The 27,701-nt window shown below is 51.6% G+C and overlaps 1 protein-coding gene across 4 annotated transcripts in view; it reads left to right on the top strand.

Annotated features, from left to right (window-relative positions):
* cyth1b (cytohesin 1b) overlaps positions 1-27,701 on the top strand; it is a 47,940-nt gene that overhangs the window by 5,545 nt on the left and 14,694 nt on the right. Inside the window, exon 1 of one of the 4 annotated variants that reach the window (XM_023820376.2) lies at positions 3,460-3,969. The exons of 1 other annotated variant lie outside the window; for it this stretch is intronic. In XM_023820376.2, the coding sequence (XP_023676144.1) occupies positions 3,894-3,969 (76 nt within the window). In that variant the 5' untranslated portion in view covers positions 3,460-3,893. Of the gene's footprint in view, positions 1-3,459; positions 3,970-18,001; positions 18,162-22,930; positions 23,133-27,701 lie in introns of those variants that run through there. 2 more of the 4 variants (XM_023820377.2, XM_023820381.2) reach the window with 2 other exon arrangements.

Here is a 27,701-nt window from a genome sequence, read left to right as displayed (position 1 = left end):
TACCTGAAGTAGGTGACCCTGTGCTCACATGGTCATCCTTGTGCCCCCCCAGCTTTGTATATCTGCTCCTTTAATATTAACTTGCCATTCCCAAAGTATCCATAACTGTTAGCTGTCTCTCTCATTTCTGCTGCTTTGTCCCCCCCCACCCCACCCCCCCAACATTTATGCCACCCACACACCTTCACCTCTTTTCATGGGTCGAGAGGGTGATTATGGGATGTTACATTTACTGTCGCCTAGTGACGGCTGGTAACTCTTTATGTTTTTTTTTTAATTAGAGGGAGGAATTCCCAGGAACCCCGCATTGCTGAAAAGACTGTCTCACCCCCACACTTCTGACGTGGTGCCTGCCATTGCCACCCCCGCACTTTTCACACGTGGTTCCTGCCATTTTCATCGTGCCTCAGCCAGTTCACTCTGCCTCCCTCGTTACCTTGCATTTTTGGGGCACAGTGCTACTGCCTGGTGCTCCAGAGAGCTGTGGTTTTGAGTTCCATCTGTGGGGTGGCCGGGGTGGGGGGGGGGGGTGAGGAATGAAACGTGGGGGTGGTGGCCTTAGGGAGCCTCATGAAAATCATGATGATTTTGGGGGGGGGGGGGGCTTGGAGATTGGCACACTCAACTAGTGACCAGCGGTGTGAGAGCGGGTTAATTAGCTTCTCTAATTAAAAAAGTTTATGTTTGGGGGGGGGGGCAGGAGGTGTGAACACGGACATTGAGGACAGGTACACTGGGGGGAGCACAGAGTCTCTCCTGAGTGCTGAGTCAGCAGTGGGGGGGGGGGGGCTGTCGATGGAGAGCAGCAGTTGCCGTCGTATGTCTGCATTCCCCAGTGCTTGCAGGCCCCCCAGTCGAGCTCCGGTCTTCATAACTGCCAGTTCCTCTGGTCTGTCCTGCCCTGAACCCCCCTCCCCTCATGGTCCACATTCGGTGCCCTAAATGTAATCACTGTTCCCACCTAGTTCAGCATTCATGTGAGGTGAAGCAGGGCCTTTCTGTTCTTTACCCAGAATTCCATTGGGGTGATGGAGGACCACCGTCCCACAATGCAGGTGCTCTGGCTCCCCCTTGCTGCAGTGCCTGTCTGTATGAGATGTTTCATGGACTCAGTTACTGGGAGAAAAAGAGGGACAGAGAGATCTGGCTTGAAACTGCAAAGGAGGGAATCAGGATATTTGGGGTTGGAGGAGCAGTAGCATGATGATGAATGGGGGGGAGGGGAGGCTTTTAGGATGCAGGACGGATGGGGCCCATGCAGAAGGGGTCTGGGGGGTGTGGGTGTGAGATACTAGTGGCTGTGATGGACGAGCTCATGTGGAACTCCATTCATGAGATGAGCAGATGTGGGGAGACAGAGGAGGCTGTGTGTGTGTGTGTGTGTGCGAGCGAATGTGTGTGTGTGTGTGTGTGTGCGAGCGAATGTGTGTGTGTGTGTGTGTTTGTGTGTGTGTGTGTATGTGCGAGCGAATGTGTGTGTGTGTGTGTATGTGTATGTGGGAGCGAATGTGTGTTTGTGTGTGTGTGTGTGTGTGTGTTCGTGTGTGTGTGTGTATGTGCGAGCGAATGTGTGTGTGTGTGTGGGAGCGAATGTGTGTGTGTGTGTGTGTGTGTGGGAGCGAATGTGTGTGTGTGTCTGTGTGTGTGTATGTGGGAGCGAATGTGTGTGTGTGTGTGTGTGTGTATGTGCGAGCGAATGTGTGTGTGTGTGTGTGTGTGTGTTTGCGTGTGTGTGTGTGTGTACCTGTATGTTTCCGAGGCCCCTGTGTCTGTTGTGTACCTGGTAATGTGCAGTATAGTATATTACTAGTATATTACTTCATGAACACTTTTGTTAGAATAACAATGATAATAATTATTCTTTTTAAGACGTCAGCAAAATGAAAGCATTTGCTGATTTATGTACAGGGACGTTTAATTCATGTGACCTTGTTGCTTGGCAACGGTGAACACTTAAGAGACTCGCAAATTCTTTGTATGGACAAACTATGGCAGTGTGTTTTTGGGGCTGAGAAGCTGGAGTGGGAAGAGGAATAGGGTTAGGGATGGGAGGCCAGGGATGCAGGACAAAGAATGATAAGGAGTGAGGGGTGAGGGGCAGGGCCTGATGGGGATGAGGGATGGGGGAAGAGGGGCGGGGCCTAATAGGGGATGAGGGTTGTGGCCTGGTGAGTGATGAGGGGTGTGGCCTGATGGGGATGAGGGATGGGGGAAGAGGGGCGGGGCCTAATAATGGATGAGGGTTGTGGCCTGGTGAGTGATGAGGGGTGTGGCCTGATGGGGATGAGGGATGGAGGAAGAGGGGCGGGGCCTAATAGGGGATGAGGGTTGTGGCCTGGTGAGTGATGAGGGGTGTGGCCTGATGGGGATGAGGGATGGGGGAAGAGGGGCGGGGCCTAATAGGGGATGAGGGTTGTGGCCTGGTGAGTGATGAGGGGTGTGGCCTGATGGGGGGTGAGGGGTGTGTCCTGATAAGGATGAGGGGTGGGGCCTGATGGTAGATATGGGCGTGGCTTGGTGAGGAATGAGGGGCAGTGTGAGGGGCAGTGTGGGGGGCATGGTCTGATGCAGGATGGGGGATGAGGGGTGTGGACTCATGGGGGAGGAGGGACCAAACCTGCATAATTAGACAGTGTCACCCACAGTGGGAAAAGCAAATCTGTGACAGTGTAACATGACAGAGAGAGAGAGAGAGAGAGACTCACTCAAATGGAAATTAAAAAACTGCAGCAAACAGCTGGCAAGTGCAGAGTAGGACCCTACAGGTGATGAGATGGTGAGGATGTTTTCTGGGGGTGACGAGGTGGCACATGCTGAGGAATCAGGGCCTTTACCTCACTGGGGGAGTCTCTCCCTGAAAAGACACAGGGGTTAGAAAAATGCTGTGAACTCCGCCCCCCCCCCCCCCCAGGTCTGCGTCTGAGAAAGAGGGTTTTTGGTCTGTATGCAAACTACAGAACAGCAAAATCGCATTCCTCTGTGACCCGAGACTTCAGCTGTCACGCCACCCAAAGGATGAGTGGGGCTGTCTGGCTGAATGGGGGTTTGGTATGTGTGTGAATGTGTCTCTGCGTGTGTGTGTCTGTGTGTCTGTGTTTGTATATACCTTAGACACTGAGTTACACTTTCAGTGGAACTATGAAAATGTATGAGCGAGTGTGTAGGTGCTTAACGGACTTTCTGTGTGCGCAAAAGTACGAGCTGGTAATGTAAATGAATAATGTAACACTCAACGTGTGTGTTCTGTGTTTCTAATCTGTGTGTGTGTCTCTGTGGGTGTATGTGTGTGTGTCTGTGGTCTGCTGGCTCTAAGAATACCTCACAGTTAGTGTGTGCAAAGCAACAGGAGTCTGTGTGTGAGTGAGTGAGAGAGAAAGAGAGAGAGAGAGAAAGAGGGAGGGATAGAGAGAGAGTGAAAGAGGGGGAGAAGGAGAGCAAGACGGAGAGAGACGGCGAGAGAGAGGAGAGTCGAGGATCGGGCAGTGGAGATAGCAAAGGAGAAGAAAGAGAGCGGTCATCAAAACAGCGCGCTGGGATTCTCTGCAGGGTGTGTGTGTGTGTGTGTGAGAGAGAGAGAGAGAGAGGTGCGTTGGGGACAAGCGAGGACCTTGCGGGCAGGGGAAGCCACACTGCTAGGGGAGTTTCCCCCTTCTGCTTCACCGCCGGAGGAAGAGGGCAACACACACATGCACACACAAACGCTGACATACACTCTCGAAAAAAACACACAGGCAGGTGCGCTTTCGCAAACACACACACACACACACATACACACACACACACACACACACACACACACACATACACACACTCACAAACTTCTCAGAAACAACACACACTCCCTCACTGTCTGGTCTGCCGGGGATTCTGGGAAAGGACCGTGATTCCCGACCATGGGCACCGTGAGTGAACTGTGCGCCTCCAGCTTCCAGGCATTCCTCTGCCCAACGGTGCACATCACCCCCCCAGGTGGGTCCCTCGCCCCCATGTAGCTAATGTGTCCGTTCTGGGTCATGTTGTGTTCAGATGTGTCAGGGGTTAGTGTTTGTCTGTGATGTCTGTGTGTTTGTTCGTCAGGTATGTTTATGATCTCCTTACGTCGTCTTTCCTGATTAGTGCGAACTTTCTCGCGAAGTACCTGCTCTGTATTTTCTGCCCCACCCCCATCTGTTACCGCGTCCGTGCTGAATGAGGCCATGTCCTCCGATGCGTCCATGCTGAACGCGGCCGGCTCCCTCGAGATGTCAGTGCTGAACGCGGCCATCTCCCCTGATGTGCCCGTGCTGAACATGGCCAGCTCCCCCGAGGCGTCAGTGCTGAACGTAACTGAGTCCCCCAATGTGTCCATGCTGAACGTGGCCGTGTCCCCTGATGCGTCTGTGCTGAACGTGGCCGTGTCCCCTGATGCGTCTGTGCTGAACGTGGCCGTGTCCCCTGATGCGTCTGTGCTGAACACAGCCGGCTCCCCTGAGGCGTCTGTGCTGAACACAGCCGGCTCCCCTGATGCGTCTGTGCTGAACACAGCCGGCTCCCCTGAGGCGTCTGTGCTGAACACAGCCGGCTCCCCTGAGGCGTCTGTGCTGAACACAGCCGGCTCCCCTGATGCGTCTGTGCTGAACACAGCCGGCTCCCCCGAGGCGTCAGTGCTGAACACAGCCGGCTCCCCCAACGCGTCTCTGCTGAATGCTGCTGTATCCCGCAAGGCATCAGTGCTGAACGCGGCCAGATCCCCCAAGGCGTCAGTGCTGAACGCGGCCAGATCCCCCAAGGCGTCAGTGCTGAACGCGGCCAGCTCCCCCATGGCGTCAGTGCTGAACGCGGCCAGATCCCCCAAGGCGTCAGTGCTGAACGCGGCCAGATCCCCCAAGGCGTCAGTGCTTAACGCGGCCAGATCCCCCAAGGCGTCAGTGCTGAACGCGGCCAGATCCCCCATGGCGTCAGTGCTGAACGCGGCCAGCTCCCACGACACGTCAGTGCTGAACGCGGCCAGCTCCCCCAACGCTTCCGTGCTGAACACAGCTGGCATCAGTGGTGTGCTGTCTGAGAATGAGCGTGCGTTACCGTGGAGACTGATGCTCGGCAATGTTAGGGGCAGCACCTTGCAGAGGTGCACCGAAGAGCTCAGGGATTTGTATGAAGGTCACCTTCTCTACCTCCTCCTCACTGCTTGGGGTTTCCTGGTGTCACCTGCATGTTTTGTGTGGTTGTTTGTGGCTCAGTGGGTTCAGATTCTGTGTCCGTGATGAGGAGGTTGCTGGTTCAAATTCCTTGGATGGTAGAGTGAGGCTGTACCATCCTCCACATCTGCTGGGGGGGGGGGGGGGGGGGACCGACATGTTAACGTGGGGGGCCTTAGGACTGCTTTGCTGGGCTGTTCCATCTGGGGAGGGGGGGGGAGGCGACAGATGAATGGCAGCTGTCTCCACCCCCCCCCCCCAAAAGAAAGCAAACTGATGCTGTTCTGCAGTCCCTTTGCCCAGCTCTCAGGGTGGGCTGTACATGGGTGATGGGTGGGTGTCAGACCTGTGGGGGTGGCCTGAGTGACCGGAGGGGGGAGGGTGTCCTGCTTTACCCAGTGTGTCACCTTGATTCACATGATCAGATGGACATACTCACAGGTGCCCCGCCCTCACTGTCAGTTGGTCTAATAAGGCATCCCATAGTAACCCCCCCCCCCCCACTGAAGCATGAAAGAAGGGAAGTGAGTTTCTCTGGTCTGTTCTGCGGGGGTCCTGGCTATGCACACCATCTGGGTCCGAGTCAGCTGTGGAGGGGGCCGGCTCTCCCCTGTGTCATACATGTGTGTGTCATGCGCACGCGTGCTTGCCTGCCCACGGAACTCAGCGTGATGCTATGTGACCCTGACCACCCCCCTGGCAGAGGGCAGATTCTGGGTCTGTACTGCACAGAGTACAACCTTACAGAGTAGAATTTAAGCTCACACTGTATAAGCATAGAGAGTATAACATTATAGAGTATAAACTCACAGAGTACAAGCTCACACAGAATAACAGAGTATAAGCTCACAGACTATAAACTCAGAGTGTATAACATCACAGAGTATAAGCTCACAGACTATAAACTCAGAGTGTATAACATCACAGAGTATAAACTCACAGACTATAAACTCAGAGTGTATAACATCACAGAGTATAAACTCACAGAGTATAAGCTCAGAGTGAATAACCTCGCAGACTATTAGATCACAGTGTACAACTTCACAAAGAGTAAACTCACAGAGTAGAGTATAAGCAGACACATTCAGTCTTGGTGACTTTATGGTGATGTTGAGTTTGCCTGTTTATGCAGTGAGCAGTGTCCCTCCTGCTCTTGGGGGGTGGGCAGCTTGAAGGGGCTCCTTCTGAGAGCACGTCAGCTCCTGATGCACTCACGCCTCCATGTACCCCCTCCCCCAGGTCAGCTGGAACAAGAGAGCAATGATGATGCCTGGTCCTGAAAAGGCCAGTGGTGCTAATGGTGTGAGCGGGGGAGTGGAGGCAGAGGAGAGGGAAAGAAAGAGAGAGAGAAGATGGAGGAGGGGGTGGGGGAAGGTGGGGATCCTCACGGATTCAGTTTATTCCGATCTTCCTTCATATGTTAAATATTATTATAAAATTCAGAGTAAGTTTTGGGCATGAGTGACTCAGGTCAGTCAGTAAGCTGTATCCAGACCGGGCATCTCTGCAGAATTACACCCCACGGTAACTGGATGGAGGCCGTGCTTAATCTGCCTTTATCCCGAGAAAGACCCCAGTGGACTGAATATGCTGTTTTTTTTGCCTGTGCAGTGGGTAGCATTGTTACCTCACACCCCCGGGGATTGGCGTCTTGTAAAGGGCACCCCCTCCCCCCACCCCCTATACCGGATGGAATATGGATGGATGGATAATCATGTGAAAGAGTTCAGGTTTGTAGGATCATGTCCTGTCAAGGGCGAAGTTCAGCCACACAAAAATAGTCCCAGGCTGCCACTTTAAGCCCTGGCAGGCCAGCCCCCCCCCCCCCCCCAACCTGAGGGAACGTTGATGCAGAAGGTCGTTACCTCCTGACCAAAGGGCACTGTGTTACAGTAAAGTCAGCAGCCATTTACACACCTGGTGAAACTGGTCCAATAACAACTTCCCAGAGCAACAAGGACGCCTCCTTCCAGCTCACAAGCCATTATTAAACATGACAGAAGTCGTAAGCATATCAACGCTGATCATTGTCTGTATGGAGGGATTTAGTGTTACTTGGAAGACAAACATTCCGGAAGGAGTGTTTGAGCGCTTGCTTTGCGACACAGAGATACACTCGAGTGGAATGTGTCTCTTTAAGCGCTTGATTGGACAGCGGAGTGGGTGATTAGGCCCCCTGTTTTACTAGCTGTCTGTGATGAAGGTCCTTCAAACCCAGCGGATGACGTCAGTGTGATGTCAGTCTGCCTGATCCGTCCATTTGAGGCTTTTCACTGCAGCGAGATGCGCCTTGTTTTGCCTGTTACGCGGAAAACACCGCAACAGGTGAACTCGGCCTCAGCCTGTGCCGTTCACACTTGTGCTCAAATTGTTTTCTGTTTAATCGCATGTACCAATATATTTTTAAATGACATGTTGCTTTTTGTCTCTCTGTCCATGTGACTCTCCGTTCATATTTATCGCCCCCTTTCTCTCATTCGGAATCTATCTCCTTCTCTCTTTTACCCCTTAACGAAGAGCCCCCCCCACTCCCTTTTTGTCACTCGTTTATCTTGGTGCTGATGTTCCCAGGAATCCTAACCCTCCACAAGCCTTTGTTGCCGCACTATTAACATGTATTTTCATTTTGATCACATTATCCTCTAGTTCCGAAGGCCAGCTGATGCTTAAGAAAGTGACAGATTATTAGCACTGATAAAAAAAAAAAAAACGAGATGTGGAAACAGGAAGCAATTAATGTGAAGTCGAGTGAAGCCTGTTGACATGAAAGTGTCCCTCTGAAGCGACGTTTTAAGCCACTTAAAGCAATAAAGTGTCGCGCCTTTAAAAGCCGTGTTTGAGGATCTGGGGATGTGTCTGAAACACGCACTAACCCACTGGGCTTCCCGTCTCACGGTTTACTGGTGTGTGTGAGAGCAGGAACCCCCAGTACCAGTGAGGGCTCAAATAAAATCATCAGGGAAGAGATCGCAGTCCTGTGAGATCGCTGGGTATCACAGGACCGTATATGGTCATACACCATCATACATGACCACAACCTCACTAACAGGAATAGTGTCCTCAAGAGGGAATTTGCTGTTAGCGCTGAGATGCTACAGGGGCAGTTTGTTCTGCTCATCAAGCCCAAATTAAGACACTCTATCCTAACGCCCCTCCACCCAGTAACGATACTGATGAGAGTCCCACTGCTGAATAGCATTTGGGCTAGAATTATTAAACTTATCACCCCATTTACATTTTATCCACTTGGCAAACACTCTGAGAATGCTGGGCCAGACCATCCCCCTTAGTTTTGCTCAAGGGCACACAGGTGACATCACACTGCTGAGCCGGGGCTTTGAACTAGTGACCTTCTGATCACAGGTACAGTGAGCCGCATACCAACTCACACACTTAGGACAGTTGAAGAGCCACAGAGAGATTTGAAAAAGCTTGGGGATATTTCAGCCACCGCAGAAAAAACGGGACGGTTGTGGTTGTGCCCTCTAAGCGTGCTGCGTAAAATCGCAGGGCATACAAACACCATCACTGGGTCTGCGTGACTAGCAAGTCTGGTTATACTCAGACCACCGCCCCGCACCAGAATCTCGCCAGCGCCACCTTCAGGCGCTCTTTCTGTCGCTCGCTCTTTCCCGCCTACGCCGTCGTCCGCGACTCATCTCGCGGCTCCTGTGAGACTCGGGACTAGACGCTAATCGAGGGCTGAAAAAAACCAAATGTGTCATCGCTATTAGAGCTGGAAAATAATTTCCGTTAGACAAAATCATGATCTGAATCACACAGTTGGAAGATGGATAATCACTGCAGTAGATTATAACCCACTTGTTCCTGGATTCCTCATGTCGACAAACCGAAGCAGCCTGCGACATTGTGCTACATGTTTAGCTATCCCGTCTGAAAATGTTTGCGTCCTGATGAGAATAAACATGCCCTTTCCTTAAATAACTAATCAGAATCTTCCGGAACACTCTGGTAATTGCTGTGAGGTGAAAGTTTAATATGTGACTTCATATATAAGTGGAGTGGGTGTGGCTAATGTGTGTCTGGCCACCTGATTGGATGGTTATCGGAAAGCTTTGACAGGTGGTGTGTTGAAGGTGGAGCTGATGGAGTAGATGCTGGTGTTGATGCTCAGGTCAGTGCCTGTGATATCTACCCCTCCAGGGGCAGCTGGCAGCAGATGGGGGCCCCCACCCACTCTGTGGCCTCTGACTGCCGCCCCCCCCCCCCCAGCCACTTCGTCCTGATCAGCATGAACCCTCTGCAATAGCTTGTTTCCTGAACAGCAAGATTTACTGCTTTTACTACCTTTATGGGGGTGGGGGTGTGTCTGTGTTTCTGAGCCCCTGTCGCAGCACCCCAGCCCTGTTCAGTGCCCCCTAATGAGAGAGCCGGGGTGGGGGGGGGGCATACTGAAATGCATGACTTAGAGCACAGCCCCCAATGGGGTCACCCACTGCTCTCTGCTGCCCTCTGCTGCTCTCTGTCTCTCTGAGCCAAGCCAGCTGAGGGGGGTGGGGGCTATGGGATGGTGTTTTCCAACTGTTCCAGCACCCTCTTCGGCGGGGGGGGGCAGCTTCTTGGGTAGTCTGTCAAGGAGAACAAGCTCAGGCCGATGAAAAGGAGATGGATTCACCAAGGTCACAGTGCTCCTGGCTCCCGGCTACATGCGTGTGGAGTTTGCATGTTCTCCTCATGTTCGTGTGACTTCATGCATGTGGAGTTTGCGTGTTCTCCTCATGTTCGTGTGACTTCATGCGTGTGGAGTTTGCGTGTTCTCCTCATGTTCGTGTGACTTAATGCGTGTGGAGTTTGCGTGTTCTCCTCATGTTCGTGTGACTTCATGCGTGTGGAGTTTGCGTGTTCTCCTCATGTTCGTGTGACTTCATGCGTGTGGAGTTTGCGTGTTCTCCTCATGTTCGTGTGACTTGGTCTCTCCCCATATGCAGTTTTGCTATGCTAGATACGCGATAATGAAGCAAGGATTAAAGAAAAAAAAAAACAATGAAACGAAAGATTTTAATAATCTGCTGCCCTCTGCTGCTATTTGTTGCTCTCTGCTGCCCTCTGCTGCTCTCTGCTGACCTATGCTGACCTCCCTATGCCCTGTTAGATCAGAGTGGCAGCTGAGCATGAGCAAACACAGAATTCAGTGACCCAGTCCCTGAGTAACCCTGCCCCCCAAAGGGCCGACTCACTGGCCCAGCTGACTAAAAGCCCCAGTTTCCACTGGCTAGTCCTGAACAAGCTGAGTTGCCCTGCCAGTTGCTCCTCATCTTCAGAGTGCAGTGGAGTGCGACGAGGTTGCAGGCCTCAAGGAGCCTTCAGGCGGGGGCTGAAGAGTTCCCCCCCTCACAGATGCTGCTGGGCTGGGCGAAGTGAGGGTTTAGCCATTCAGTAAGAGGGCTATGGCCTGAGGCTTAGGCAGCAGAGAGAGGAAACCGTGCTTTACACTAACGTCATGCAGGCATGTTGCCATATTCACGTCACATGACAAGCCCCTGGTTTCCTGATTTACCCACGTTCTGCAAATGCAGCGGTGACTATGGGTGCCTCCGAAATTGCATACTTGTTTGCTATGTAGTTGGCGAATTACAGTATGTCAGGTGAGCAGTATGTCCAAATCCTCGGTATGGATGAGAGTAGGCGAATGGTACCTGGATGACATAGTACATACTGTGGAATTCTGAAGTGACGGATGTCACGCTGTCCCACAAGGCCACTGGAGCAGCGAAGAACATCTGTCTGCAGCTGTAGCCAGCACCCACCACAATGCGCCGCGTGTCCTTGTAGGGCGATCGCGGTTCTCCGTGCGCCCGGTGCCCTGCTCTTACCACCATGACACGCTGGTGACCTGTGCACTCAAAGAAGGGCGACGAGTCATGCATTCCCTCCAGCGGGGGGGGGGGGGGGGGCAGTGCTTTAAAAAGTGCATTATTCAGGGATTCTGTTCCTGCTTGGGAACAAAGTGTCAACCCTCCCCCCCCCCCAGGGACCTACATAGCTTGCAGATTGAGGTTTCACATTAACATCAGTGACACGTGCGTGATTATAGGAAACTGACCAACAGCACGCAGCTGTGCTTAAGAACTCAGTGCTTAAGTGAAATCCAGGTCCTTTTAATTGAAATGGTAGTTTGTAAACCCTGTCGTAGCTCAGTGGAGCTAGGCTACATGGAGTAGGTGGTCACCGTAGCTGTCGCTGGATAGTTAGGGTGCGACTCGGTGCCCTGGCAGTGGGCCTGCATTACTAACGTCACCCATCGTGTTCTGGGTCGTTCTCCTCCATGCCATCCTCCTTCTATGTTCCTGTTCTCTCTCCTGCCTAATTCCCAGCCATTCCCACGTCTCTCGCAATCAGCCGTCAGCACTTACATCACGCCCCCCCCCCCCGCGCGCGCAACAGCAGACTCTGATTGGTTCAGGCTGCATTGACATTCAGATGCATTCAGACGGCCACAGGATAATGAGGAGAGATGGAGCGGGAGGCTGCTGTGGGCTGACACGCGTGCGCGTGTGCGGTAGGGCGGGGGGGTGCCCCAGCCCTGTCAGCATGAGGCCTCAAAGAGCCCAAGATCTGTGAGTGGAAACAGCAATTGGGGAAAATTTTTCAAACCCGGGGGGGGTAGAGTGTCTGGATGACAAAGTGGAGAGAGAGATGTGTCACTGCAGTGGAGGTGGGGCTGTGGGCATCACTGGATAAGCCCCCCCAGCAATGTGAAGAGAGGACAGCTTCAGTGAGGAGCCTCCTGAATGATTTACCCATCGTGCCTTTTTATCACCAGTGACATCTGGGGCCTTTTTGGGGTCTGTGTCTGGGCAGGGCTGAGCGTGACATGTAGCGTGGGGGGGGGGGGGGGGGGAGTGTCACAGTGTAAGGAGCCAGAGGAGCTCAAACTTTCACCCTGATCAGATCCCTAATGTGAGTCAAATGATAAGTATGCAGATGTCTGTGCTGAGTGTGTGTGCTGTGTCTGGGCCTCCATCTCATATCTACTGGGATGACTGGGACCAGTGAGGTTAGGGCGGATGCTCCCGATAGTGGCTCCTCCCCTTTCTGTTCTGGGCTGAGCGCTATGTTGACGGTCGGCGACGTGACACGATGGCAGCAGTGCACTTGGTGTGTCACATGACCCTGAAACCCCGCCCCCTGCTAGCTCTGTATTGTCTGCTTCCCATCCCCTCGAACCCCAATTAGATACAAGTGCGGGTAACTGACGAAAGATCTAATGTGGGAATCAACCTGTCTATGGTATGTACACACACACACACACACACACATGCCTACACGCAGACACAGAAACACACACACACATACACACAACCACAGACACATACACACACACACACACACACACAAGTTGGTCTTCCTACTCTAAATGGGGACCGTCTATTCGTTTCTATGGGAAAAACCCTAATCCCCATCACGACACCCGTAACCCCTACCCATCCCTAACCTTAACCATAAGTAACCAACCCAAATACAAGACTTTTGGCATTTTTACTTTTTTGATTGCATTCATAGATTTTTATAAAACTGAGGTTATCCAAATGGGGACCTCAAAAGATGTCCCCAAAAGTAGGGAAATTTCAGGTTTTACTACACTTTGGGGACAATTTGGTCCTCAAATGTGATCTATGCAAGCTCCCACACACACACACACACACACACACACACACACACACATATCCTCATGGCCAAACCCTGTTCGCTCTCAAGTTTTCACTCCAAGCCTCTCATTACTTCACCACTCTCTTACTCCCCAGACCATATGAGCGCCACCTGCTGGCTGCTTATAGTATGTCTGCTTGTTTTTTTTGCACCTTCGCAGTGACTCAGACGAAAAGCGATAATTACTCAAGGCTGAATATGCTTGTTTTCTTTCGGGGAGGAGGTGGTGTTGGGGGGGCGGGGGTGACTTCTATTTTCAGCATAAAGGAGGATTTTGCTCACGCAGCGGTAGGAGCGAGTGCTGTGTCGCGCTTGCAGAAGGAGTGGGGGAGGTCACTGGAGCCCGTGGACTATTAGCCGCTCATAATCGCCAAGACGACGAGGGCCTGCTGGCAGGGGGGCGGAGGGCGAGGGGGCGATGTTTTAATGACGGTGTTGAGAATGCTCTAAATCTGGTCCTGGATCAGTTTCATTGCCTTTTCCAGAAATTGTCTGATGGTGCTACAACAGTACAACAAAAACAACAAAAATATTCTTCTTATTATTATTTTTAAATTGCAGATTAAATAATATGTGGGTAGTAACACATGCAGTAACACCCACATAGTAACACATGCAGTAACACCCACATAGTAACACATGCAGTAACACCCACATAGTAACACATGCAGTAACACCCACATAGTAACACATGCAGTGACACCCACATAGTAACACATGCAGTAACACCCCTCACATCTATGGTTAGTGACATGAGCATTGCTGTGGAGCCAGAAAATTACCGTAATTATGTATATGTACAGTGTATGTATATGTACAGTGTATGTACGTACATGTATATGTACAGTGTATATATATGTACAGTGTATATGTACACAGGACTGCTGTGCGTTTCTCTATGTCCATGTGTGTTACAGAGGGGAATAGATAAGACATTTTTCCTTATTTGAGCCATAGAGACCACTATAAATGAGCAGATGAGGGGGGTCACCTTGGCACCCCTGCAGACTTGAAGCTACACCACCCCATACCCCCTCCCACTTTTTGATCTCTTTGTGATTCTCTGGGAATGCTTTCTTCATTAGTAACTGAATTACCCCCCCCCCATCTAGAGACCAGTGATTAGCAAAGATTAGCAGGGATTATCAGGGTTTAGAACTGCTTCCAGCCAACCCGAGTGAAATATCAGAGAGTGCCCTCTGTCCTTTTGAGGACAGAGGCTTTCCTATGAGGCCAGAGGCTCCCCTGTGAGGATTGAGACATCCATGTGAGGACAGAGACATCCCTGTGGGGACAGAGGCTTTCCTGTGAGGACAGAGACATCCCTCTTAGGAGAGAAACTTCCCTGTGAGGACAGAGACATTTCTGTGAGGACAGAGGCTTTCCTGTGAGGATTGAGACATACCTGTGCGGACAGAGGCTTCCCTGTGAGGACAGATGTTTCTTTGTTAGGACAGAGGCATCCCTGTGCGGACAGAGGCTTTCCTGTGAGGACAGAGACATCCTTGTGAGGAGAGAAACTTCCCTGTGAGGGCAGAGACATTTCTGTGAGGACAGAGGCTTTCCTGTGAGGATTGAGACATACCTGTGCGGACAGGGGCTTCCCTGTGAGGACAGATGTTTCTTTGTTAGGACAGAGGCATCCCTGTGCGGACAGAGGCTTTCCTGTGAGGACAGAGACATCCTTGTGAGGAGAGAAACTTCCCTGTGAGGACAGAGACATTTCTGTGAGGACAGAGGCTTTCCTGTGAGGATTGAGACATACCTGTGCGGACAGAGGCTTCCCTGTGAGGACAGATGTTTCTTTGTTAGGACAGAGGCATCCCTGTGGGGACAGAGGCTTTCCTGTGAGGATTGAGACATACCTGTGCGGACAGAGGCTTCCCTGTGAGGACAGATGTTTCTTTGTTAGGACAGAGACATCCCTGTGAGGAGAGAAACTTCCCTGTGAGGATAGAGACATTTCTGTGAGGACGGAGACCTTCCTGTGAGGACAGAGACATCCCTGTGTGGAGAGAAACTTCTCTGTGAGGACGGAGGCTTTCCTGTAAGGACAGAGGTTTCTCTGTTAGGACAACGGTTACCTTGTGAGGGTATTTTACTTCATTTTACTCTTATTTTTATTGTTGTTTTGCAGTTTTGTTTTTCTTTAATGCTGTTCATTTTTGTGTTCCATGTTTTATGCATCATTTAGGTAATATACTGCCAGAACCTCTGTTCTTTTGATGCAAGTTCTCTGTTCTTTCTAACAAGGGGAGTTACAAGTTCCCCAGTCACACGGTTGGGGAAAAGTGGTTGAATGGGTTCTGCTTTTGGTTTCCCCTCCTTGTAGAGCAGCTGCTAATTTATTTAGCACTGAGTGCCGCCCCCTGGTGGTCAAAGCAGAGAGGAATCCAGCATCTTCCGCAAGTTAGCCACGCTCACTCAGATAATGATGGAAAGTATGTGAAGCTAAACAAACAAAGGTGTGGGCAATACTGTCCTGGGTGTAGTTCTCAGTAACAGCCAGTGGGGGGATACTGAGTATGCATCATGCTTGTATGTGTGTCCTTGTGAGGATTACTGTGTAAAACATGTGGAAAAGTGTGCATGTACTTTCAGATACTGGCTGTGTGGCAACATCAGAGCACCTCTGTGCGCCCCCCCCCCCCCCATGTCTTCCTGTTTCTCTTTGCTGCTCTCCAGATGAGTGTAGGCCAGGTCACCCTAACCCAGGCCTGCCACCTCAACCCCCCCTCCCCTGTCATGCTGCTGCAAGAAGTGCTGTGATTTCCGGTGTGTCCGTCATCCACCCCTTCTTATCATGGGGATGGTATCTCCCAGCCGCCCCCTGTCAGTTAAACTCCTCCACACTGCTCCACAATCATTACTGATTGTTTCAGCAGAGCTCAGCTACACTACACTGTATGTAATACCGCATCTGTCCAGTAGAGGTCGGGCTGGCTAGGCCAGGAGCATAGGCAGTTACTTCCGCTGAGACTCACTTTCACAGGGATTGTGGTCCACTAGAATTTTTCAGATGTGCTGAGCTTGTGACCCAAGTCAGAGAAAAGCCTTAAAGTAACTTGCACTCGAAATGGGTTAGTAATGTCAGATTAATAGCCTTTTCAGTAAGTTGATCTATATGCACTGGACCATGAAATGGTCAGGAGTGAGCAGGACATTAGGGGGCTGCTTTGTGACACCTTCAGCTAAGGAGAGATGGCAAACACCTGCAGAAGAAATCTCAAGCCCCCCCCCCCAGGTGTGTGGAAGGCTGTTTTTCTTTTGAGGTGGGGGGGGAATCCCTTATTTCACAGAACTGGCATGGAACAGATGGCCGGGGGGGGGGGGGGGGTGTTGTCCGTGGGATATGCTAATTAAATCTCTGCGTAGGTGTGCTGGTCGGGTCTCAGTAGCAAAATGTGTGTGTGTGTGTATGTGTGTTTGTGGGGGGGGGGGGGTCAGTTTTCCACAGGGTCGAGCTGCCTGGGCCGCTGGCTGTAACCGTTGTTCTGTTTTCGGTATCGATTACAGGGCACGTCGCCTCCTTGCTTCAAAATAAAAACTCTGTGGTTTACAAGGGAGCAGCTTTTGTGTAGGTGTGAGAACTGAGACCTAAAACATCTTCCCCCCTGAGTTCACAGTGACTGTGGAAACAGCGCCCTCTACAGAGAACAATCAAACAGCATTTTAGCTCACAGTCAGTCTGTGATAATTGATATACCAGTTAGTCTTTGATAGAGGATATTTAGGCCGCTAGTTGAATGACCTGCAAGCGTCGGCCCTGTAGCATTTATCTGGCCGTCAGAGTCAGTATCAGCGAGCAGTCAGTCCAAATCATTTGCTCACCCGCTTCACAAATGAAAGGATTCCAGTGCGCTCCGCCGACTTTTTAAGTTGTCATAGCAACAAACTTCTGAACACAGCTTGGGATGAAGCAGCTCGTGTTTTTCGAATTAGCTGGAGAGCTTTCGTCTGTGAAGTTACCCCGCGCAGGAGGTGTGCGGTGCCTCATGGGATGGTCGACTCTCCGAAAACGGCAGCGCCTCCTGTCTGTGAACGGGATAACAGCAACCCAAGATCTGACAGTACAAATTCAGCTGTCGTTAAGCTGGAAAGGGACCAGCTTGCTCAATGGGACTTTTGATGGATCTATCTTAAAATAGAATTCCTCCATATGATATAGAAATTCAGTGGAATGTATCAGAGTAAGTGAATTAAGCCCTTTGTCCTAATTGTGTACTGGCTTTGCATGAGGCTCTGGGCCTGCTTTGTCCGTTATCTTCCCGTCTGCTGTTTTTAGAAGCACCTGTTACTTAAAAAACAAGCATCTGCTGTCAGATGGGCAATTAACTGTGGTAATTTGGCAAATTCTTCAGTTGGGTTCTTTTTAATGACAATTTGTAGCATCTGTTGAATTGCACTGGAGGCACCAGTAACCGGTAAAAACGGTCTGGTAGCCCTTCGATTCATGTCAATGGTCCGTGGTCACACAAAGAAGCGGGCCTAGGCATTAACCTCTTATTCTGGGATTCATATAAGCAAGGAAAACGATCACAGTTCAAAAAGGATTGTTTATATGTTCACTGTCCGCAGCAGTCGCATAGGCTACATCCATACTGTGTTTCCACGTTTTGGTGTAACTCCTTATTTGCGTCGGCAGTGGCTTGGTGCTTAGTGCTGCTGCCTCACACCTCTGGGACCCGGGTTCGAGTTTCTGCTGTGGCTCCATGTGTGTGGAGTTTGCATGTTCTCCCCATATCACCATGTGGATCTGCGCCCCCCCCCCCCCCCACAGTCCAAAAATGGGTTTCTCCCCCATCCTGGATTGTTCCCTGTCATGGCCGGATATGCTCAAGTCTAGCTAAAACAAGCAGTTACAGGAAATGGATGGGGTTCAAAGGCAAGTGTTAATCAATAGGGAATATCACAACACATTAAGACTAAATGACAATTACGTTTTAAACTGAAACGTGCTTAAAACACGTTTTGTGTTAACAAAGCCCATATTGGCATGGGGAAAAATATCACGTCATCATTCGTTTATTATAATAAAATGATTACAAAATGAAAATGACCCTGAGCAATAAGCTTAACAATGACACGGCTTATGGTTGTTATAATAAAGAGCAGTTCTGAAGCTGAACCCCCACCGCGCGCTCGGCGTCACGGAGCGTCCGCCCCCGCAGCCGCGTCCCCGCACAGCAGCACTGCGCTCCGCGGCGCAGTCACTGAGAGCCGGTGGGAACCGAGCGCCGCTCGCACTGAAGCCGCGTCGCCATCTGCGTCTGGGGAACATCGACATGGTTCTGAAATCAGAGGACGGGGTCGGTAAGTAACCGGCTATACGGCCGCCGGAGAGACGCTGTAACTTTGAAGGGGGTTCGGGTGGGGTGTCCAAATGTGCCCGAACCCGGCATGCGCGACATGAACCTCCGCCAAGCTGTATGAATCTGTGTTTATTTACTTTAAAGAACAATGGATAATATGAAATGCCTGGTTAATGTTATACAATGTTGCAGTCAACAGGTCCGGGGTTCGGTGTCCCCGTATTTCGCGTTCAGGTCCGGCTGGTGATCGAGCCGCGCGCGTATACCATGCTTTACCGCGGACGTACTGTGGATATACTGATAAACTGCGGTATTTTGGCTGCGTGTGGAAGTGCGCCAATCACATTCCTTTATGGCAGAAACACTCTGCGAATGGTTGTGCAGGTTAATCGGAAATTTGTATTTTACTTAAATTTCCTTAGTTAAACGGGGCATGTAAGGCTACCCGGTCGGTCGTGTAACATGACGCTTTCTACAGTTTGGCTGTTTGAAGGTACTTTACCTTTTTAAAAATGCTTAAATGACAACCATTTATACTTGTATTGAATATGACTATAAATTATGTTTGAAAATATAAAATATTTGCTGTTAATTATATTTTTTAAATTTAAGACTATTTTGTTTTCTTGACTGCAGTACAGGATGTGGGTTTTATATCTGAATCATTTCCTCTGTTGAAAGTAGAAAGAGGAAAAAAACACTTCGTGTCGCAGTTTTTAATCTAAGTCGCTATCGCCATCGTGTCCCGCGAGAGACATCCGGCGGGCGCAGTGTGTTTTCCACACACTCCGTGTCCTCCGGGGTTAGCGTGGACCCCCGGACCATCACCCGCACTGCCTCTATCTGACCAGGCGTGGCCAGGGGGGCAGGCCAGACAGCACGCGTCATTCTGCCAGATCTGTGGGAATTACGCGGGGCAGTGGGGACAGTCCCAGGTCTATCATCAGAAGGTTGCTTATTCCAGTCTCATGGGAGAACCTGGGAGTCTGAGGTTTAAAGATATAGGAACTGTTTAAAATTGTAATGTTTTTTTTAAATGAAAGTATCAGGGATTTAACAACAACAGCAGCAACATCAACAACAAAATAATAATAATAATCATCATCATTTTTTGTTGTTGTTGCCCTGCGATGGGACGGTGCCCCATCCTGGGTTGTTCCCTGCTTTGTGCCCGTAGCCTCCGGAATAGACTCCAAACCCTCCACAACCTTGAATAGGACAAGAGGTTACAGAAAATGGATGGCTTATTATTATTATTATTATTATAAATCTGAAAGCACTACAAGGGCTACCCTCTATGTTCTGTTGATGGTGCTTCATACCCCATCGCTGGTGAGGGCCACAGCAGGGCCAACTGTGTAGGTGTGTTAGTGTTGGTGGTTCTTGTGACGCAGGCTGCGTTAAACGTGTCGGTGGTTCTTGTGACGCAGGCTGTGTTAAACGTGTCAGTGGTTCTTGTGACGGAAGCTGTGTTAAACGTGTCGGTGGTTCTTGTGACGGAAGCTGTGTTAAACGTGTCGGTGGTTCTTGCGACGGAAGCTGTGTTAAACGTGTCGGTGGTTCCTGTGACGGAAGCTGTGTTAAACGTGTTGGTGGTTCCTGCGACGGAAGCTGTGTTAAACGTGTTGGTGGTTCTTGCGACACAGGCTGTGTTAAACGTGTTGGTGGTTCTTGCGACACAGGCTGTGTTAAACGCGTTGGTGGTTCTTGCGACGGAGGCTGTGTTAAGTGCGTCGGTGGTTCTTGCGACGGAGGCTGTGTTAAGTGCGTCGGTGGTTCATGTGATTCACACCCGCCAACTCCTGACACTCCATTTGTCTGACCTGGACACGCTTCCCCGTGTGTGTGAACATCTGCGAGCCTGACGCCGGTTTAACCTTGAGCTCAGACTCTTAGACATCAGCCTGTACTGACTGGCAGTGTTGTTAAATAGCCGCGTCTGGCCTGTAGTTTGGGGCGCCTTCACTGGCTGTAAATCTGTGCTGCGATCGCATGCATAATAAACGTAAACTTTGGAAAAGTCCACCAGCGCACGGCTGAATGGAGGCTTTCAGGGGGCTCACTGCACCCCCCTGTCTGCTCTCTTTAACCGGATGGTGACTTTGGCCAAAACCCGCTGCTCGCTTTTCTGCCCCCACCATGAAGGCTGCTTCTATCCGCCTCCGTCCTCGGCCTCGGCCTCGGCCTCTCTCTGGCTGGATCCCTGCCTTCTCGCCCTCTTTTGTCTTCCTCTTTCTCTTTTTCAATGCGTACTCGCGCCGCGGTCAGCCGGCGAAGTCGGCCCAGCTCTGGTCCATTCTTCTTAGCCTGCCTGTGGCCATTGCCGCTTCACTCCAGGGGGCGCCGCTGAGATGTGCCAGTGCACCATCCCTGGGCCCAGGAGCTGGCATCCAGCCCTATGGCTTCGCCAGGACCCTCTACTGGGTAACTGGTTGGAAGACGGATGGACAAAGATACAAATAAACGGCAGAGCTGACCATGAGGGGTACTGCAGACACATAGCTGTAAAGCTGCAGTTCGGCCTGTCAGCTCCCTGACCTCGATGGCAGTGGGGGCCCCCTGGTTCAGCCGTATATGTGCTTCCTCTGGTCTCCCCCCGCCCGCGCCTCCTGCTCTTCCTGGGACCGCCCGCGCCTCCTGCTCTTCCTGGGACCGCCCGCGCCTCCTGCTCTTCCTGGGACCGCCCGCGCCTCCTGCTCTTCCTGGGACCGCCCGCGCCTCCCCGAAAACCTACTTTTCTCCCAGCCGCTGCATCTGTAACCTCAGCCGCTGTGTCTGTAACCTCAGCCGCTGCGTCTGTAACCTCAGCCAGCTGCGTAGTAGCTGAGCCTAATTGGCTTTAGCCACCCCATCATTAAAAATAACAGAGTTGCCGTGGCAGCGACCTCCCAGAAAAGCCCGAACTGGGTTTAAATTTTCAGTGGTGCTGCTGCGATCATCCCGTATGACCTCGAAGGCGTGTCCCTGCCGCTCTTGTTGCCAGGAAGTGGACACCCGAGTCTGTTTGTCCTATTTTGAACCCATGGGGGTGGGATGGGGGGCCGTTCTCTTTAATTTGTCTCATGTAGGAGTTTCTGATGTGGTTTTGAGTGCTTGGGACGCCACCGCTCTGCTGGACCCACTGATAAAGCTCTCCAGCAGGGGGGCAGGTGCCGGGGGCTGGGGGGGTTAATGGCGCCGTGATGATGCTGAGGTACCTTTACGTGATGTGGGCTGCATCCTCAATTGCCCACAGTGCATCAGGGACTTAAACTCGGCGCACAGTTGGGGGGAGGGGGGGTCTCCTTGTCGTTGCCTGGCAGCATTCCTGGGTTTGGGCTTGGGGGGGGTTGTTAAATCCTCATGGCCAGATCTAGATCCTCAGAGATTAGAGATTAGATGCCATCGCCCCTCCCCCCCGTGAGAAAGCAGTGTGATTTTCAGCACTGGTGGGTAATCAGACAGAGGAAGTGCCTGGTGAAGTGGGGTTGGGGTTGGGGGTGGGGATGTGGAACCTGAGGTCACAGAGGTAGGGGCTCACAGTCCAGCGGCAGAGCAGATCCGGCTCGTCTGGATGTGGATGATGTGTAAAGGAGACGTGTTCTCCATTTTTATGGTTGGTGTTTGTGTGGCGCTGTTTAAGCAACAGCAACAATTCATTTTAAAATGACGACTGTTTCATTGAAACTGGCGGAGATGTCGAACATTTTAGTTGTGCCGCTGCTTTTACGGCCTTCTGTCTGCAGGGGCAGTATGGAGTCAGAATAGTGCCATATATACTTGTATGTGTACTTTCCAATTTGCTCCCGCAAAATGAAATTTGCTCGCACTGAACACAATTTTCATTCGCAAAACACTGAACATAAATACGCGTCACGTGATCTGTACTTGTATATGGAGATTTGTGAATGAACGTGAAAAACATTTTGCAAATACACGTCAATATTTTTTGTAAATGCGAAACCAAACATCTTCATAAAAATATTTTTTTACAAAGATAGAATGATTTTCAAGTACAAAACCTGTATTGCAAATCCAAGTCCTCTTGCAAATACCAACCTGCGAGTGCAAATTCACACTTGCGCATATAAATAATTTTGGCACTAACTTGCCTAGCGCTTTGCAGATAAATATTTGCTCGCATAGCCACCAATCAAATTAATTGTGTGTCTGTTTATCTGTGTATCTGTGTGTGTGTGTCTGTGTATCTGTGTGTGTATCTGTGTTTCTGTGTATCTGTGTTTCTGTGTATCTGTGTGTATGTGTGTGTGTGTCTGTGTGTATCTGTGTCTGTGTTTCTGTGTATCTGTGTGTGTGTATCTGTGTTTCTGTGTGTATTTGTGTGTGTGTGTAAGTCACATGTCGAGGGAGCACCTGCCACACCCACTCAGCCCTCACCCTGAAGGCTCACATCCATTACACACACGCATGCAAATCTAACAGAAGCACTTCTGGAAAGGGGGATAAAATCACACACTGCTGTTGTCATGACTACCTGCCTGCATGTGCACTCACACATGCATGCAGAAAGCACAAAGCGTGTTGGCCAGTCACAGTGTGCCAGCCAGCTCTCAGACACGCAGGTACTCGGGTACTTGGGTACACACATCCTGGGGGGGCTGTCTGCTCCCTCTTTTGTTTGCTGAGAGAGACGCCACAAAGGGCAGAGGAAACCCTGGAGTGTGTGTGTGAGGTGGTTGCAGAACATCAGTGGGCCACTGGGTGGAGCCCTCGCGCATGATAATGAAACAAGAGAGAGTGAGTGAGTGAGAGGGAGAGAGAGGGAGTGAGAGAGCCGGGGGCTTTTCTCAGGCTGAGGCAGAGCGGCACTCGCTGGTGCTCCCCGTGCTCCACACTCTGTCGCTCCTGGATCCGTTGGTTCATCATTCGCTCGCTCGCCGCCATCTCTCTCTCTCACCGGCCCTTCCATGGAGCCGAGGGGGTGATCGCACGCCGGCTGGTAGCTGGTCACCGGGGGAGGCACCACGCACTGGTAAGGGTTTGGGCGGGGGGGGGGGGAGACTTGGTAGGGGGGTACTGGAGCCACCTGTACTTGGGGGGAGGCTTGAGGTTCACTGTCATTTGGTGCGTGTGTGTGTGTGTGTGTAACGGTGTGTGTGTGTGTATGTGTGTGTAACGGTGTGTGTGCGTGTGTAGCTCTGTGTGTGTGTAGCGGTTTGTGTGTTTGTGTGTGTGTATGTGTGTAGCGGTGTGTGTGTATGTGTGTGTAACGGTGTGTGTGTGTGTGTAGCGGTGTGTGTGTGTGCGAGATGGTCCCTCGTGTTGCCGCGCTGCTTTGTGCCTCAGGGCCCCGCCTGCCCAGTGTACAGTGAGAGCGCTCTTATCACCGTGAGCGACGGTTGTCATGGCGTCCGGAAGCGTGGCCGGGACGGCTTGGGCTGGCGGTGGATAACGCGGCCGCGTGTGAGTCTGTGCGCCATGCTGCACTCTTATCAGAGCGGCCCCAAGCGCCGACGCCCCCCCCCCCCCCCCCCCCGCCCAGGGCGGTGGAGCACATAGTCAACGAGGAACCTGATGGCGTGACTGCTGATGTACCCCGGAGTAGCATGCTGAACATGAAGGTGGAATGTGTGTGTGTGTGTGTGTGTGCGCGCGCATGTGCGGGGGGTCTTTCAAGCTTCTGCCTGCCTGTGACACAGGGACTCTGACCCGCATCCACCTTTCTGCCATGAACCTTGGCTCTCTCTGGCCTTGATGCTGGAATGTCTGGTAGGTTCCATTTTGCATGTGTATGTTGGATCTTTCCGCTCCTCCTCCCTCTCTCCCTTTCTCTCACTCTCTTTTTCTCCTGCCACAGGGGTTATCCCCCAGGGCCCTTTGGCATGAGTGGATTGATGGTTGGTTATGCAGGTCTTGGTCCAGCTCGGTGTGTGTGTGTATGTTTGTGTGTGTGAGGTCAGTGGGCTCTAGTTAATGGACTCTTCTACAATGGAGAGCTTCGTCTACGAGTTCAAACCGCAGCCCGAAACAGGCCATGCTCCAACCAACTCCACGTGACTGGTGTTCAGGTGACGCTACGGAACACAGGCCAGCCAAGCCGTAACGGTAACCAATGTGCTGAGGGTTCTGCAGCATTACGCCAGACAGTAGGGGGCGTGGCGGTTAAGGAGCGCAATTTCGGCACTGATATGTAGACACGTCATTGGGCTGTGTTTGTGATGTGGGGGCCGGCTTGGAAAGAGGAAGCTGGCTGACCGGTGTCGATTTCACACGGGGGGGGGTACAGCGTGGCCATGCTGTGTCGGAAACCAGCCTCGAGACGTCACAGCTGTGACTGTACCACGTGCGCTCAGAGCGCGCCCAGAGAGGCATGTCTGCTGACCCGGCCCCGCTCCTGCCACCGAGATGGGCTAATTTCTGAAACGGGGGCAGGACCTCGATTGTGCCTGAGCCGCCGATGCTTGTCACGGTTTGGAGGGGCTTTAAAACACAGGTCACGTGACATGTAGTGCATAATGTGAGCTGTCAAAGGGTGGGGGGGAGGTCACCCTAAAACTGACACCTCTGTGCCCTGCCAGCCATGCCCCTTCCTGTGTCCGTTCAATAGTGAGGGGTGGAGGGCACGAGACGAAGGCTACAGCTGAGGAAGACGATGGCTTAATAGGCTGGCTCCTTTCAGCAGCAGACTGCAGGGTCAGATCCCAGGGAGGGGAACCGCTGTTGTACCCATGAGAGGACAGGAAATTATACTGAAGTGAGTAATAGTGTGAAAATGGAGGCGGCTGTCAGGAAAGTGCTAGAGAATGATGTAATAACTGAGGAAAAAAAGTAGAGAGAACCGGGAATGAAAAGGAGAAACCAAAGAGGTTGTGAAAAAGAGAACGAAAACTGGAAAGAGAGAGAGAGTGTGAGGAGCAAGGGTTAGGTTTAGGGTTAGGATTAGCGTTAGGGTTAGGTTTAGGGTTAGGATTAGCGTTAGGGTTAGGGTGAACCAGGCAGGGTTATGGTTACGGGTGAGATGGACCTGTGAGGAACAGAGTGGAGACCTCAGTTTGTGCAGAGTAACACCCAGTTAGTGTTACCTTCACCCGCCTGTGAGACAGGTCCCATGGTGTGTGTGTGTGTCTCTGTGTGTGTGTGGTTATCCCTGCTGGCCTGTGGCACTTCCTGCTTTTTAATCGCTATCAGCTGTTGCCAATCTGCCCTGCAACTCTGGCAGAGATGTGGTGACCCTGCAGATGGGAGATGGACTTACTTGTCCCATGCTGTCCCCCGGTGGTTCACAGCCAGCGGCCCCTTGTTTATGAGCTCGTCCCATACTGCATCGGCAGGGAGGCATCTTCGCAGCGTGACCCCTGTGTGGCCCAACGCTCCCCCACCCTGGGGGGTCACCTCGAGGTCACCATGCTCACCCTGAAGGACCCTGTGCCGTCTCTATGGCAACCCCCGTATCCCTTGCTGTTGTTGTGACATTCCGGGCTCCTGCTGGATGGGGGGAGTGAGGATATTCCTCACAGTGTCTGTACAATGTGATGTCAGCCTCCCCCCATTTGGGTTCAGCGCCCCCCTCTGCTTGAGGTGGTGGGCTCAGTTTCATTGGATGGATGGATAGAAGATGACAGAGACAGTACTGTACAGAGTTCTGTAGTAACGTCTTACAACTAGTGCAGCACGGTGGGTCGTACAGTGGATTGTTCTGTAAGTTCTGGTTACGAGAAAAGCTAACCCCCCACCCCCCCAGGGTGCTCTGAAGTCCCCTCGCCGCTCGCTAATGACGTCTGTGATGTGAAATGGAACAGTGTTGTACTTTTTGGGCTGGGGGTTCGACGCCCAAAGGGCTGCGTCAAAGTGAGTGTCCTGTGTAGGTCCCTGATGGTTGCCTCACTGCCTACTTCAGATCCCCAGCTGCAACATGGGAGGGGGGGGGCTCATGTCCCACACAGTGCCAACTAGATGCCCCATTTGTCAAGGACGTCATCAGTGATGCTGTGTCCCAAATGGACTGGCAGTCTCTGTGGTACGTAGACGGAAGGGTTAGACATGACAGAGAGAGAACGAAAAACCAGGAGACAGTGGGACAGGCACCTGACCACGGGGCTGGAGTTCAGGAGGGTGACAGCTTTTGTACCATAGGGTTAAGCTCATCTGAGCAGCCGGATCGTCATGGTAACACTGGTGATGGAGGTCCAGGCCGACAGATAACAGATGCTGGGCGTCCACCTCGGTGCAAGCCATCTCCAGCATAGCTTGGAGGAAGAGCTTCTGATGAGCTTCAGATAGGGGGTTTAGAGCTTCTGAGGAACTTCAGATAGGGGGTTTAGAGCTTCTGAGGAACTTCAGATAGGGGGTTTAGAGCTTCTGAGGAACTTCAGATAGGGGGTTTAGAGCTTCTGAGGAGCTTCTGACAGGAGGTTCAGAGCTTCTGTGGAGCTTCAGATAGGAGGTTCAGAGCTTCTGAGGAGCTTCAGATAGGAGGTTCAGAGCTTCTGAGGAGCTTCAGATAGGAGTTTCAGAGCTTCTGAGGAGCTTCAGATAGGAGGTTCAGAGCTTCTGAGGAGCTTCAGATAGGAGGTTCAGAGCTTCTGAGGAACTTCAGACAGGAGGTTCAGAGCTTCAGTGGAGCTTCAGATAGGAGGTTCAGAGCTTCTGAGGAGGCACCGCTGATTCCTGTTCCCCTTACATATGAGGGTGCCCCCCCCCCAGCTCATAACACGGCACATCATCATTCTGATTATGTGCTCCAGCGTTCCTGCTCTGTGTTTCTGGGGGGGATTTTCATGTCAGCTTTGGGGTATTTAGTCACCACAAAAATGTCTTGAAACCAGCTCGCAGGACAATCACCTGCTGATGGGCCCGATGGACACCACATCCTCTGCATCTACTGACTCTCTCTTCCCTCTGGAGGGGGCTCTGACTGACTCACTCCAGTACTTTCCCGGGGTCCCTGCTTATCCGAGCCGTGTGTGTCGGAGGCGGGGGGGTCAGTCTTTGTCATCTTTGACCCCTCCTGTCAGCCCCAGCTAACATGACTTTACAGCTCCCACAAATCATGTGATCGGGCGTCTTAAACTGGCAGGTCTGCCTCACGCAGCCTGCGTGCGTTTACGTGGGACAGTAACGGGCTGGAAGACCATTGGGCTGTCAGTCACATGCTAACGTAGCCTTTGGTGTACAGCTCAGTAATTAGCTTTAGTCAACGTTTACTCTGTGAAAAACTTTAATTAGTGTTTACTATGGGAAGACAAAAGTGTCTTCAATATTAAGGTGTAACAAAAAATGCTGTGTGCACAATGGGTAAAGCAGCATGCTAAATTATATTACGCTCTCTATAATGCTACGCGCTAAACTATCCTGCATGGTAAATAACAGTGTGTGCTAAGGTCCACTGCAGGCTAAATAATGCGACGGTCCTGCGACATGCTAAGATATGCGACGTAGCAGTAAGCTAGCCTGGCACTCTGAATGAGCACGTTCACAGCCACAGAGCGTTCAGGCTGACAGGTTTCTAAATGTTCAGCGGCCGCTGTGGGTGCCGGTGGGGTTTGTGTCACACCAGCAGTGTCCTGTCACCTGCGTCACCCCGGAGTGCTTCATCTCGCTG

The sequence above is a fragment of the Paramormyrops kingsleyae genome, chromosome 20 (genome assembly GCF_048594095.1).
Source record: "Paramormyrops kingsleyae isolate MSU_618 chromosome 20, PKINGS_0.4, whole genome shotgun sequence".
NCBI classification, from domain to species: Eukaryota; Metazoa; Chordata; class Actinopteri; order Osteoglossiformes; family Mormyridae; genus Paramormyrops; species Paramormyrops kingsleyae.
Note: the sequence above shows the minus strand (reverse complement) of the source record. Positions and strands in the feature narration are given on the sequence as shown.